The sequence below is a fragment of the Paroedura picta genome, chromosome 3, assembly GCF_049243985.1.
Source record: "Paroedura picta isolate Pp20150507F chromosome 3, Ppicta_v3.0, whole genome shotgun sequence".
Classification (NCBI taxonomy): domain Eukaryota; kingdom Metazoa; phylum Chordata; class Lepidosauria; order Squamata; family Gekkonidae; genus Paroedura; species Paroedura picta.
This window is the reverse complement of record NC_135371.1, coordinates 37,896,625-37,909,750: the sequence shown is the minus strand read 5'-3', so window position 1 is coordinate 37,909,750 and position 13,126 is coordinate 37,896,625. Positions and strand designations below refer to the sequence as shown.

Below are 13,126 nucleotides of genomic sequence, written 5' to 3'. Positions count from 1 at the left end.
ACCTAAATTTCTGGAAATCAAGGTCTAGGGGTGGAGCCTGGGAACGGCAGGGTTTAGGGAAAGGAAGAGCCTCTGCAGCATACAGTGCCATAGTATTCATCCTCCTAATAATCCCGAAACAGTTCTTCAAAGGAGCTGGTGAATAACGACACAGCTTCCTAATGCCCTGAAAGCAGAAAGCTATGGAGACACTCCATGGGGCGAGGGGACCTAAACACACCTTAAATCTGTTCTGTAGCTTATGCTCCACATTATCTTTTTTTTAAGATAGGAAACTGACTTGCCAGATTTAGCAAACCTTTGCACTCAGTCAGGAGATGCACACTGCAATTCTAGGCAGAGCTATTCCCATCTAAACGCTTGGGCTTCAGTGAGCTTAGAAAAGAGGAACTCTGCATAGGATCACACTGGCAGGCAGGACACAGATAAAGAAATGTCTGCAACACTACCTTACTGTCTTTAAATATGTATTTTTAGATAATTGTGTGTCCCTGGAAGTATCCGTGATATTAAAGCAAAAGATGGCATATTCTCTGCCTGATTTAAAAGAAATATAATTCTGAATTTTAAAAAATAACAACATAAGAAAACAGACGCGATCTCCACCCATACATATAGCAGAATACCCCCATTTTATGCTGCTATAGGAGAAGCATGCAGCCTGCAATCCTAATTTCTTTAATACTGACAATTGCAACTTTTCACCCTAGTTCTTTCTAACAATAGTTTTAGAAGTCACAATCACACCCTAAGCCACCTTGCAGGCCTAGCAGTGCCTTGGAATTTTCCAGAAATGTTGCATTAGCTCAGCAGTAACGCACCCAGATGAGAAAATCATGGAGTGCATTAATTTTGTAAGTAAGTATGTAGTATGTACCCTCCCCCCCATAACAGCACATTCAAATGACAGGTATAATAATTTTCCCCCTCGAATGAGAAGCAATCCCTCATTTTTATCGTTAAAGTTGATGGATTGCTTATCGCTAAGAAATCATCAGGAGCAGAAAATGAAAGAGACCCTTTTAAAGTCATCAGAGGCACTTCCAATACATAGACATTTCACCCAAGTTCTTCCGAGCCACATGCAGAACACAAAATGATTGCAAACAAAGCAGAAAGACTCTGCAAATACACAGAGTCCACCAAGGACCTAATATGTCACAAGAGCTCATGCCAAGTAGGTTGCCAACTTTTCCTACTCATCTTGTTTCTATGGTTGAATAGTGAAGCATGCAGAAAGAAAGGAAGCTATCCTGTATCCCTTATCCCCACAGCTATCCTTTATCCCTTATTCCTGCACTGCATCACCTAGTGCAAGGTAGTCAACCTGTGGTCCTCCAGATGTCCATGGACTACAATTCCCATGAGCCCCTGCCAGCAAACGCTGGCAGGGGCTCATGGGAATTGTAGTCCATGGACATCTGGAGGACCACAGGTTTACTACCCCTGACCTAGTGTGAGAAAAAAGACTGAGAGCAATGACCAGTTTAAGTGTCAAACAGTCCTAGGCATCTAGCCCATGTTCTGTTTGTTCTTCCTTGCGCATCTTGGCTTTGATTACAGTTTTCAACAGCTGTAGCCTCAAACCACTAAGCACAAAGATATCAGCTGCGGGTCACTAATCACTACTACTCTGGATCTTGCTGAGACGGATCAGATTGTTGCTACAACCAACAGTTCAGCCTCCAGTCCTGAGAACATGGTCACTTTAACAGTTCTGTCAATTTTCTTTCAACCTAGTGACTCCAGAGGGAGTACTGCATTCTTAAATACTGCCAGGAACAGAGCCTGGGGCCAGTGTCCAACTAGTGCTACCGTTTTAACGTATGCAGTGCACAAGGTGCACCTGGAAGCAATTTTCTGAAGAGCACCATCGAGTGAGACCAATTGTTATCACACGCAACATGTCATACCTTATGCAGTTACTACTTAGAACCATTTGTATATACTTATAGCCACTATGAAGCCTTGTTGTGAATACCAAAACACATTTTTCCCCACAAGCTAAACAAGCTAGGAACCACTATTTTTATCACATACCTACCCCTTTCTTGAACCTGCAGCAGTATTCCTTTCATTCATGGACCATGTTCCATTACATACCAGACAATGAACTGAGATTTAGCTAAAACCCTTCAGATTTCCAAGCTAGAAAAACTGCAGCTCCACTGGATTTCTGCTGCTAAAAGGAATAAAGTACTTTCTTAGAATCCCTTGTATCACTAATGCAAAACGTTTAAATCTCAATCCCTTTTTGCCAAAAGAGCTTTAAGAAGCCATTTTCACAGACACCCCACCTCCCCTTTATGCTTCCTCCTCAGCTAGGCTCTCACAAAGCATACACACCCCGAAAAAGAAGGACCACATCATCATTCATTTTCAACTAACTCAATTAACATACCATACCAGTCAATCGAATGTGAGTTGTTGCACTTAAATAATACCTCTACACAATCAAGAACATATCACCACGTTACCTGCATTCCTCTAGCAGGTACCAGTGGTGCAGCTTAGAAGCAACCCTCAGACAAATCCTGAGGGGGCCTCCAGTTCAAGGTGACTAATTAAGCCCCCAGACAAAGGAAAGGGCCAATCAAGACTGCAATTACCTCGGAGTGCCCTCCACCGGAGGAAGCTCTGCAAGAAGTGCATGCTCTTTTTTTTCAGTCCCAGAGGAGGAAGCAACATTAGCCTGACCTGATCACGCTCTACTTCACACCACTTGGTCACTTCAGCATCTGTCCAGCTCTGATGAAGAGCATCTGGTCCGATCAGCTTATCATTGATATGAGAACCAGAAGCGTTACCCCCCCCTTCACTCTCTAACTCCCCAACGAAGCAATTAGCATGAATAATTACAGCTCTGATGATAATACCCAACCAAGTTTGAGCAAGAAGGGGGAAAGCTGTAATTAACTCTTTCTTAGGGATCAGTTAAGAAGTTCAGGAAATATCATAGATCAACTTAACTGCTTCTGGGGATGTTTCCCTAATTCTAAGAAAACAAAGTCTACAAATAGGTTGCATACATGAAACATGTCATTTTGACCATCTGACAGGCTGAATTTCACATGGTAATTACCAAATGCTGACTCAGTAGGCTTGGAAAAGGGAGGGGTGGGTGTGGAACAGCTTATGCAAAAACAGTTATTACATTGTACATTATCAACAGTTCAGCATCTAGGAAGACAAATCATATCGTTCAGCCTCAAAGTAGGAATTCATGAGACCAATTTAATGGAAGAATTTGCGTAGAGTTTTTCCCTTCAGAACTGAACAGAGCCAATTTTGCAAAAGTTTCAAGATGTGTTCATATTGCAGACCCTATGGCATTCTGGAACAAGCAAGTAATATGTTGCAATTTGAATGCCCCTTGAATCACTGGCAATGCAGGCTCAGCATCAAGTTAATTACTCTCTTTTTATTTTTAAATGTTTGTCTGCAATAATTAGCCACATGGCAAGGATTTGGAATGGGGGGGGGGTTATAATTTGAAAGTAAACATTTTGGATTTTTGATTTTTTTTACCATTAGCTGTTACTACAATGTAGCTGTTACTACAATGTACTACAAAGCCACATTACAAAACACAGAAGATGCAGTACATATCATGGACATTATCAGATTGGGGTAAGGTGACTAGATCTTGACGGAGGTAAAGCGAGACACTGGGGACAGCAGTGGCCCTCCCTCTCTCCCACCAACTGGGCGAAAAGAGTGTCCCTCGCATTCTTCTCTGCAAGGGGGCTGCCCCTAACGATGCAACCCCCTTTCCCCCAGGCCCAGAGAAGGCAGTGGCCTTGCAACGGAGCTGAGCGAAAGCTGCAAGCCAGGCTCCCCTTGCGCCCCACCATCAGCCCTCCGACTGCTTCCCAGTCCGGGGAGGGAGCTCCTTCATTCCTCCTGCCCCCCGCCGCCCCTGCTCCCCTGGTAGCCTGACCTGGCCTTGGCTGACTGCTCGTCGCTGCTGCTCCTGCCACCGCTGCTCCCGTCGCCACCTCCTCTTCCAGCCGCCCCAGCACTAGTGCCAGCCCACGGCTTGAGACCAGGCTGAGGAAGCGGGACTTTTAAGGACCAGTACAGAACACAGGGCAATGTCCTCAAAGGTGTGAGTGTCCCACGGAAGTTGGGATGGATGGGCAGCTTAGATTGGGGGGAACTACGATGAGAGATTCAGACTGAACAGTACAAATGGGGCAGCGGAGTTCTTAGGTACAGGAAACACAGATGGATTACAAGAAGAACTTAGCTAACAAATCTAGATCCCACTACCATCATGCATATGGAGAATGAGCAAAAAGTTATTAAAGTTTTTAGACCACAGAACTCCAACCCTTAGTTCAATAGCATATCATACTGTTATTTAAAATAGTTTAACCTGGCTTTCACTCAAAACTATAACTAAGTAGCAACATACCTATGAGCAGAACTGATATTATTATTGTCTTCTCTCCAGACCCTGTTATAAAACATATCAATATATACCAACTTCATCCTTTAAAATGAGATAATTACAGAGCCTCAAAGAACAGACACTTCTTGGGCTTCACATAAACAGAACCCTTGAGCTACACAGAATCACATTTAACCGATCTTCACCTTTTGTCCTTTTAAAGCCTTTCAACATCTGGATGATCAGATGACTAGTACTGATTAGAACTAGATGGTTATTACTTCTTACAGGTACATAGACAAAGGAATTTCAGCATCTGTTTTGTCATGCAGAGGTGAGAGAAGATGCTCCTACCAAAATGATCATGATGTTAGCCATTCAGTCGAGTCCGACTCATGGCGATCCTATGGCTCACCTGTTGTCACAATGTTAGAGCTTGCACCACTTCTCTTGGTTTTGTAACATTCTGGCCAGTGTCCATTTTGACCGTATCTAACCATCACATTCTGTGTCGGCCTGGTTTCCTTTTATCTCTGACCAATCCTAACATAATTGCTTTCCCCGTTGAGTTGGATTGTACAATATGGCCAAAGTAAGAGAGCTGGAGTTTTGTGATTTTGCCTACCAGTGATATATTGAGCTTTTAGCTATCCTGGGGCAATGAACACCAGTTTGTACTTACATTGACAGTAAAACAGTAAAATTACATTAATAATCAAACAATAGTAACAAACTTTAAAAACAGTAAATTAAAATAGATGTCAGCATCAGCAATTAATTATTTGCACTGATGGCTAGGTGTGCTAGCATGGATGTCAACAGAAGGTAAAAATTGGAGGAGATGGATGGGAGGGAGGCCCAGTTGTTTGTTATGTGTGTGTGTGTGTATAGTAACTCTGCTTATAAATGCATTGTAAATCTATTCATATCTATAGTTGTTGTATTTCTTGCTAATATTGTAAAACCATGAAGCCTTTTTACAGAAGCAGAAGAAAAATAAATTGTGCTTTAAACTACTGGCCAAATATATCTGATTAACTGGAGCCATATATCTTAATCCCCCCCATTCATTACTTGAAAAAAGACTAAATCTTTTATAACTCCCTGAGTATTAAAACATTAATTACTATGCAACAAAGTCTTTCAATATGTCTTAATTTTATTTATGAAGTCGACATATTCAGGGCATCCTACAACATAATAAACTGAATAGAAATGCAATAAAATATTTAGATATTAATTTGAGTAATTTCAGATTTCCCCCCCAAGGAGGTCTTCAGGATCTTGCTGTGGCACAGAACTAAATCTCAGACTCATTTCGTTAATTTTCTTTTCTAATCTAGTCAGAGCCATAAAAGCAACTGAAATTGAGATGAATCCCTGCAAATGATTCCCCAAAGGAACCCAGGGTGATATATGCAGACCCTTTCCCCTTATTTTTCCCAGTCCTAAACCATTTTATTATCATAGCAGAATGGGGATTTGAACCTATATCACCTGTCCCTAGCCACTTGTACCATGCAGTTTACTCACACTGAAATATTTTCACTAGCTAATGGTTCCCTTCCAGTTATTGTTTGTGTTGTTTGGCAGCCATAAGTCTGAAGCGACTTCAGAATGGTTCAAGGTCTTGTACACAGGATGCTACTAGTATTAATTAGGGTATCCAGAGGCAAGGATCGCTGGGCTCCTGTTGTGTAGAAGAGGGAAAGCTCCTCCTGCCAAATATGCTTCTCTGTGATGGCAGACCAAACAGGGGCGCTGTCCTTCTTCAGCTCCGCTTCTCTGTCTTCAGCTGCACTTCAATGCCCCTCAGGACATTCAGGTCCACCAACGTGGAGAAAAATAACCCCTCTTTAATATAGGCTTAATGTTTGAAAACTGGCAACTGAAGGTTTTCCTGGCATGGAGCTAAATAACGTCATCTGGGAAATCACATCCCATTAAGCTTCTATTAAAGGGGCAGGATATTTTTGGTTTGGCTTGTTGCACTCCCCCACCCCTCCTTTCTCACATGGAGAGTTCCAGTTACAAACTAACTCCTGACAGACTAACTCAGGGGTAAGTCAAACTGCGGCCCTCCAGATGTCCATGGACTACAATTCCCATGAGCCCCTGCCAGAGTTCACTGGCAGGGGCTCATGGGAATTGTAGTCCGTGGACTTCTGGGGGGCTGCAGTTTGACTACCCCTGGACTCCTGACTAACGTTTCCGTATCTCACAAAGGAGGCTTTGACTCTCCACAGCCTACACTCTGAAAATCTTGTTGATCTCTAAGGACCTGCTGGACTTGAATCCAGCTGACTCTGGCTCCAGCTACTTGCAATGTGTGAATTCTAATGCATGGTGTTCGAACCTGGAATACTCTTCCACCAGACACAAAATGAGACATTTCTTAATGTAAAAAGTCCCAAACTGTTTATTAGAACCACAGATGGTACATCAGGCCACTTCACAAAAGATGACCATTGCTAAGAACAAGTTGCTAAGCCAAGCCTGTGGTTTGTATAGGTCACCACCCTTCCCCCAACAAATGCACATTCTGCCCGCCAGGCTTTTAACTACAAAGGAAAGTTAGAACAAAGTGGGTTCAGACCATTTTGTTCCAGTCGTAACATACAGACCTACAAAGATAGCACCGTGGAGGACAGAGATGGTTACTACATGACGCATAGGTTAGCTGAAGTTCGTTTAATCCAGTTTTAAATTCACTCCCAGTTTGTAGGGGTAGAGAGAAACTGCCTATAGGAAACCCATTACACTTATATATCATTCTAACTTGGAGTTTCCCTACAAGAAGGGATGTATATGCCAGTACAGCACCAAACCTGATCTGTGTAAATCCTGGTTCAAAGCCATTAAAAGTGACATCTCAGTTCAGCTATTGTGCTAGAATCTCATCTTGGCTTGTGTCACAGTAACCCCGTTTTCATTCTCATCCCTTCTAGAGCTTGCCAGCTCCATCTTTTACCTCAGGGTGCACATTATTTGGAAAATGCAGTGCACATTCATACTCTCTCTGTAAACATCTTCATTCATTCTGAAGAAACACCCTGTGATGTGACACACATCTTTTGGAGAATGGCATCCCTCAAGTGTCTGTGTAGTCTTCAGGGCCTCAGGAGCTGAAGCCTTTATAAAAATTTCCACTGAAGCACAGTCCTAGAGGTCAAACAGTGCCCCTACAATGAATCTGACAGGAATGAGTTAGCTAGAGAAAAGCAGAAGAAAGATAACCCAAGGGGGAAACACTGGCTCACGGACATAACACAAAGCAGGCAAAGGGAGGAATGGAGCAGAGAAAGAATTTCAGCAGCAAAGGGCAGCAATAACCCTGGACAAAAAGCCTAAAGACCCAGTGATCTGAATCAAAGATGCGAGGATACTATTTTATTAATAGTGATTGTTCAGCAATCATCACGTGCAGGGAGGAAAAATCTCAGGAGAGAGCACAGTTGCTGCCTTGGCAAAACCCTGTCCAGATTCAGGGAAACACAAAGCATATCCTGCTGCTATGATCCAATACAGTTCAATAAGCAAAGTAATGACCTGATATAAAGATCAAATTTCAAAAACCAACAAAGTATTCTTGGGGGGATAAATTAGCTGTTGCAAAGCACATGGTACATTGAAAATTCAGGTGATGAATGAGCCTTTGTCTGCTTACATTGTAGTGATACAGAGAGAGGAAAAGGGGGATGGGTGGTGAGGGGTATCCCTGCCCCCAGCTTGCTGTCCTCTAGCACTTCACCCCAATTGCCTTCTAGGATGACTTGAACACTTTTGCTTACTGGGCTCAGCACTACACCCCATTCATGAGCAGCTTGCCAGCTGACCAATGAGACAGCCTTTATGTGGGGACCTGGTTTTCCCTGTCTTTCCCCCCAGCATGGTGGAAAAAGTTGCATATAAGACGTTTATGCATGCTTCACCTTATGCATAGGGTACCCTATTCCAAAACTGCTTTCTACCCCTAGTGGGAAGAATCAAATCCCTTTAGCATAGAGACTAGGTAAGTAAGTGTATGGCTTAGCCTTAGGACTGGTTCTTTCAGAAATATGGTTTTACTATTCCAGCCAACATCATACAGTACCATCTCCATTTATACTGAAATTGCTCTTATGAAGGATAGACTGGGAAGGAAAAGGAGAAAGAGGGCCTTACCCCTCAGCCCGCCCTGGCTCCACTTGCTCACTTGAGGGAGAGCAAAAGCACCAGCAGGAATAAAGGAGGAGGTCCCTTGGCATCTTCCTTGGTTGCCCACACAACCCACTCTGTCATAATCTGATCAGGCTGACTGGTGCCTTTCATGCATGCTCTTCAGCTGGGCTGTCCTGGGCCAGGTGGTGTGTGTTTGGGTGCCCATGTGTACAGGCCTTAATGGCCAGCCCATCCCAACCCTTATTCAGTCAGACATCCTCATGCCTCCTACAGAAACATCAGTGCAATTCAGCTTCATGCTGTGTTATTGATTGCAACACATGAAGCTGACTTATACGACTGTAGATGACCATCAGTCTATCTAGGGCGGCCTTCTTGTCTGTTCTGAATGGTAGTGGCTCCCCAGGATCTCAGATCTCTACTTTCCACATCACTGACTATCTGATCCTTTTAATTAGAGATGCCAGGGATTCAGTCATGGGACTTTTGCATGCAAACCAGGTGCTCTACCAATAAGCCATGTCCCTTCCCCTAAGTTGTATAGGTCCCAGATCTCCATTGGAAGAACCTACCACATCTTTAGGATCAGTTTTAGGCTGATCCTGCATTGAGCAGGGGGTGGATTGATGGCTCGTATGGCTCCTTCCAGCTGTATGACTCTGTGATCCTGACCCTGTCTGAACCTGACAAGGAAGGAGGCAGTCCCTCCCAGGATGCCCACCTGTTGAGGTGGATGGCCTTTGATTGACATTCAAGATGATATAGCTGAACTCCAAATTACTTGAATCGCTTGAAGCCCACAGATCTGACTAATCCAATGCCCCCAAAAGAGTACAATTTTAAATGACTCCTTTTCTATTATGCTTTAAAACACTAAAAGCATTTTCACCCAATTATTCTGAACTATAGGCAACCACAATCTTAGATGCATGCAGAAAGACAGAACAACAAAGCATCAACACCCACAAACGTGGAAGTAGCTGCAAGGAAAAGATCACAACTGTGTGAGCTGAAAAGCGGTTGGGGGAAAGAAAAAAACACCTCAAGCAGCAAATAGCCAGGGCGGGTTAGGTGACAAGACTGACTTTTGAAATAAGGCCTCCTATCTGTCCAATTGTCCTCTAGCTTGTGATGTCTAGGCAGCTGAAAGCTGGGCAGTATTTAAACACTCAGTGTCATTGAACGGCTAACCAAGATGACATGGGCTGACAGACAATTCTCCGGCACTCGCCCCAAACTTTGCTGAGTGCACCACTTGGAGCTGGTAGGACACTCCCCCATGTTTGATGGAAGAGGGGAGAGTAAATCCAGAGGACAGCATCGCTTTTGTGGATAAAGCAAGAGAAGGACACTGAGATTAGAGTGTGCCACCTCTTTTAAAAGCCTACTTTCAGAGGCTGATGCATTGCTTTTCACTACAAAGAGCTCAAGGGAAAACATAAAGAACTGTAAAGCCCAGAAGGAATGGGGACTGCTATTATACCTCAGCAATGAGGGACAAGGAGTAAATAATTAATCACAACAGCGACTGGAGTTGACGTTGGATCAAAGTGCATGAAAGATGGGTGAAATTCTCCCTCCTCCATCAACTCCTACCTCTTTTATACACTGAAATCTTCATTTAAATAGTATAGCTCTCTAGAGTCCAGGAGATAAAGGGTAAAATTTTTAAGAAGCTCTGCATATGTATCCATATATGTATTATGCCGGTTTAAGATTTCCATTACTTAAAACTTCTGCTGACAGAACCAGTAGATACTTTTCATTCTCTGGGGTTTTTGCTCAGATCCTTCATGCATCATAGCTTAGGCTGGTGGTATATAAACATGGGAGCTTAGAGCTTAGGTAGCCAGACTGTGGGTCTCCAGATGTCCATGGACTACAATTCCCATGAGCCCCTGCCTGCACAGGAGTTGTAGTCCATGGACATCTGGAGACCCTCAGTCTGGTCACCTTTGGCTTAGAGGCTCTTCTCCTTGGCTTAGACAGGTCTCTTCTCCTGGGCTTAGACCTGCTCTGTCCTAATTTCCCTTACATTTTTATTGTGGAATTATAATGCAGAAGTTGTTAACACAAGTAGACAGTTTTGTTTTGATTACTCTTGTGAATTTTAGAAGCATGTCACTTTTAAGGCTCACTACATTTTCTCAGTATGAGCAATGCCAGGTGTGGTGATTTACGACAACATATCAGGGTGAATTTATATGAGGTAGTGAATTATAAAAAGGTATCTTCAAAAATGTTTATTGCTCCCCAAAGTCACATTGGCTCCACTATGTAACTTCCTCCCCCCAACAGTTGTAAGAGACAATCATTCACACTTGATATGAATAAAGCCCCAAAGAGCAAGAAATCACCTGATCAGAGGTATAGCGAACATCACAATGCTCTTGAAATACCAATCTTATAGTAAATATCACCTATCCCAGCAAGCCACACCTACCAGATTAAGCCATTTCAGCTGCAAAACCAGCCCTGGCAAGAAGTCAGATCAAGTGGTGACTAACTGATAGATTTCCAGAATCAAAGTGCAAACAAACTGGAGTTGCTACTTTTTGGACGGACAAGCTGCTTCAATCAGATATCCTTGGTCTACATAGCTAAAAGAGATCAGCATAAGAGTAACATGGGTGTCTTACATAAAATATCTATTAAAACAAGTATAGCTGTCTTATATAAAATATCTCTCTTTCCACTTGTATGTTTGATCTGTTTTGCTATTCTACCCCCATGACCAAATGGAATAAGCAAGAAGAGGGGGTGAAGACTCTAATTAGAGAGAATACAGAGAGTGTCTGAGAGACAGAGAAGATGAGGTTTCTCTCTTTTGAGAAATCTCTATATATTATTTGAAGGCTCCTAACACTGACCATTTCCGCATGGAGGTGTTAAATTCATGCCGTCTCCTGCTTGCAAACAGGAGGTTGGAAGCCGCACATTTGCAAGTTTCCTGATAGGAGACCCCTCCCATGTTTTCCCTCTGCCTCATCATGGCTTTTTGCCTCCCGACAAAGTGGCAAGGGAAAACAAAGTGAACTTCTCCCGCCCCCTACTCCTCAGCTTGTCAATCACTGCAAGCCACCAATCCCAGCACAGTAGTTGTTTAGGGGACTCAAACTTCCTTCCCTCCTGAGCTCCAAAATTAATTTTTTAAAAAATAGCACGTCCACATTGCTATGCAGTGACACCGCAACCAAAGAGCATTAAAAAAAAATTAACATGGAGAAATGCCACAACAATAAAGCAACCCCCCTTTCTGGGATTTGTGGTGTTTTGGTCTCTGTTTATGTTCAGGTAGATTTGTAAGAGGCTGTCCAGGATAACTGGACCCAGATGAGTGATTTTGCATGAACAATGAGGCTTTAAAAAGAGGAGCATGGACACCTAACTTTGTTCATTTGTTTATTTGTTTATTTATTTATTTATTATATTTATACGCTGTCCTCCCCGGAGGCTCAGGGCTTATCAGGAGAGGGCTGCTTCACCCCCCTCTTTTCTCCGTTAAAACCCAAGTGGCAGAAAACACAAACGGGGATGTGTCTTGGCTGCCTGATGCCAAAACAGATGAGGACAATCAACATAACATTTTATTTTAACTTGGGGAATGTAGCTTTGCAGTCCCGTAGCAATGAGGACTGCACCATTTAAAAAAAAAATCTTGTGAGCAGGAAATGGAGAGGGGAGGATGGATGCAAGGGCAGGACAATGCTAGTGCGACTGTCATGTGTTTCTCCCTCCACGTGGGCTTGCCCTTGGTTGCTCCCCAATGTGAAGCATGATAGGGAGTTGCAAATCCAATTTGGGCGATTTCCCTCATCCAGAGGCAAATCTGACCAAAACTCATGCCATCCCCTGCACAGGTTGCTTTCAATGTCATGTGGAAGCAGTACTAAAACTTGCCAGCAGCTAGATGCTGTCCACGGGCACATTCCTCGTGCAGAAATGGTCTGTGTTTTGGGAAAGCCTAATAGGTAACAGGGGCTGGGGGGGCATATAGTCCCCACCTTATGTAAAATTTGTTCTTTGCAGAATATAAATTGAGGTGATGGTCAAATCAAGTCAAGCTGAGGTTTGAATGGATGCCCAAGCTGGTGGCAAAACTAAGTGTTGAAAGAGTTATGAAGGGACATGTTCATCTAGAAGATTACAAGCCAACTCCTGTCTTGAGAACCCTTCCTTTAAGGGAAAGACAGACTGTGAAGCTTGTGTGCTGCTAAGACAGTCTATTCTTTAGACTTCAAAGACCATTGTTGCTAAACTGTTTTGTGTTCTGTTTGTCTGTATAAGGCAAAAGAATGTAAAATATTGTTTTCTTCAATTTGCAACTTTTATTCCAAGGCTGCCCCGTGGAATCCAGAAAAGCTAGAGGTTATACTATACCATCTAACTGGGTGATCAAGAAATGGCTGTGTGAATGTGCTCTTTGACTGCCACCAAGGAACTACTTAGGTTCTCAGCCTTGATTCTCCATATAATCACTGCTGGATCCATCTACCTCCTTTCAGTCCTGTTAACAGCGCTGCAGAAAAATTAAAATTTCATAGGACAACATTCTTTTGCTCTGCCTCATCT

The 13,126-nt window shown here is 43.1% G+C and overlaps 1 protein-coding gene across 7 annotated transcripts in view; it reads right to left on the bottom strand.

Annotated features, from left to right (window-relative positions):
* The window catches only part of GRIP2 (glutamate receptor interacting protein 2), a 496,366-nt gene that overhangs the window by 195,559 nt on the left and 287,681 nt on the right, over positions 1–13,126 (bottom strand). The window contains exon 1 of one of the 7 annotated variants that reach the window (XM_077325339.1): positions 2,610–2,806. The exons of the other annotated variants lie outside the window; for them this stretch is intronic. Within the exon in view, the coding sequence (XP_077181454.1) occupies positions 2,610–2,688 (79 nt within the window). The 5' untranslated portion in view covers positions 2,689–2,806. Of the gene's footprint in view, positions 1–2,609; positions 2,807–13,126 lie in introns of those variants that run through there. 7 annotated transcript variants of the gene reach the window in all.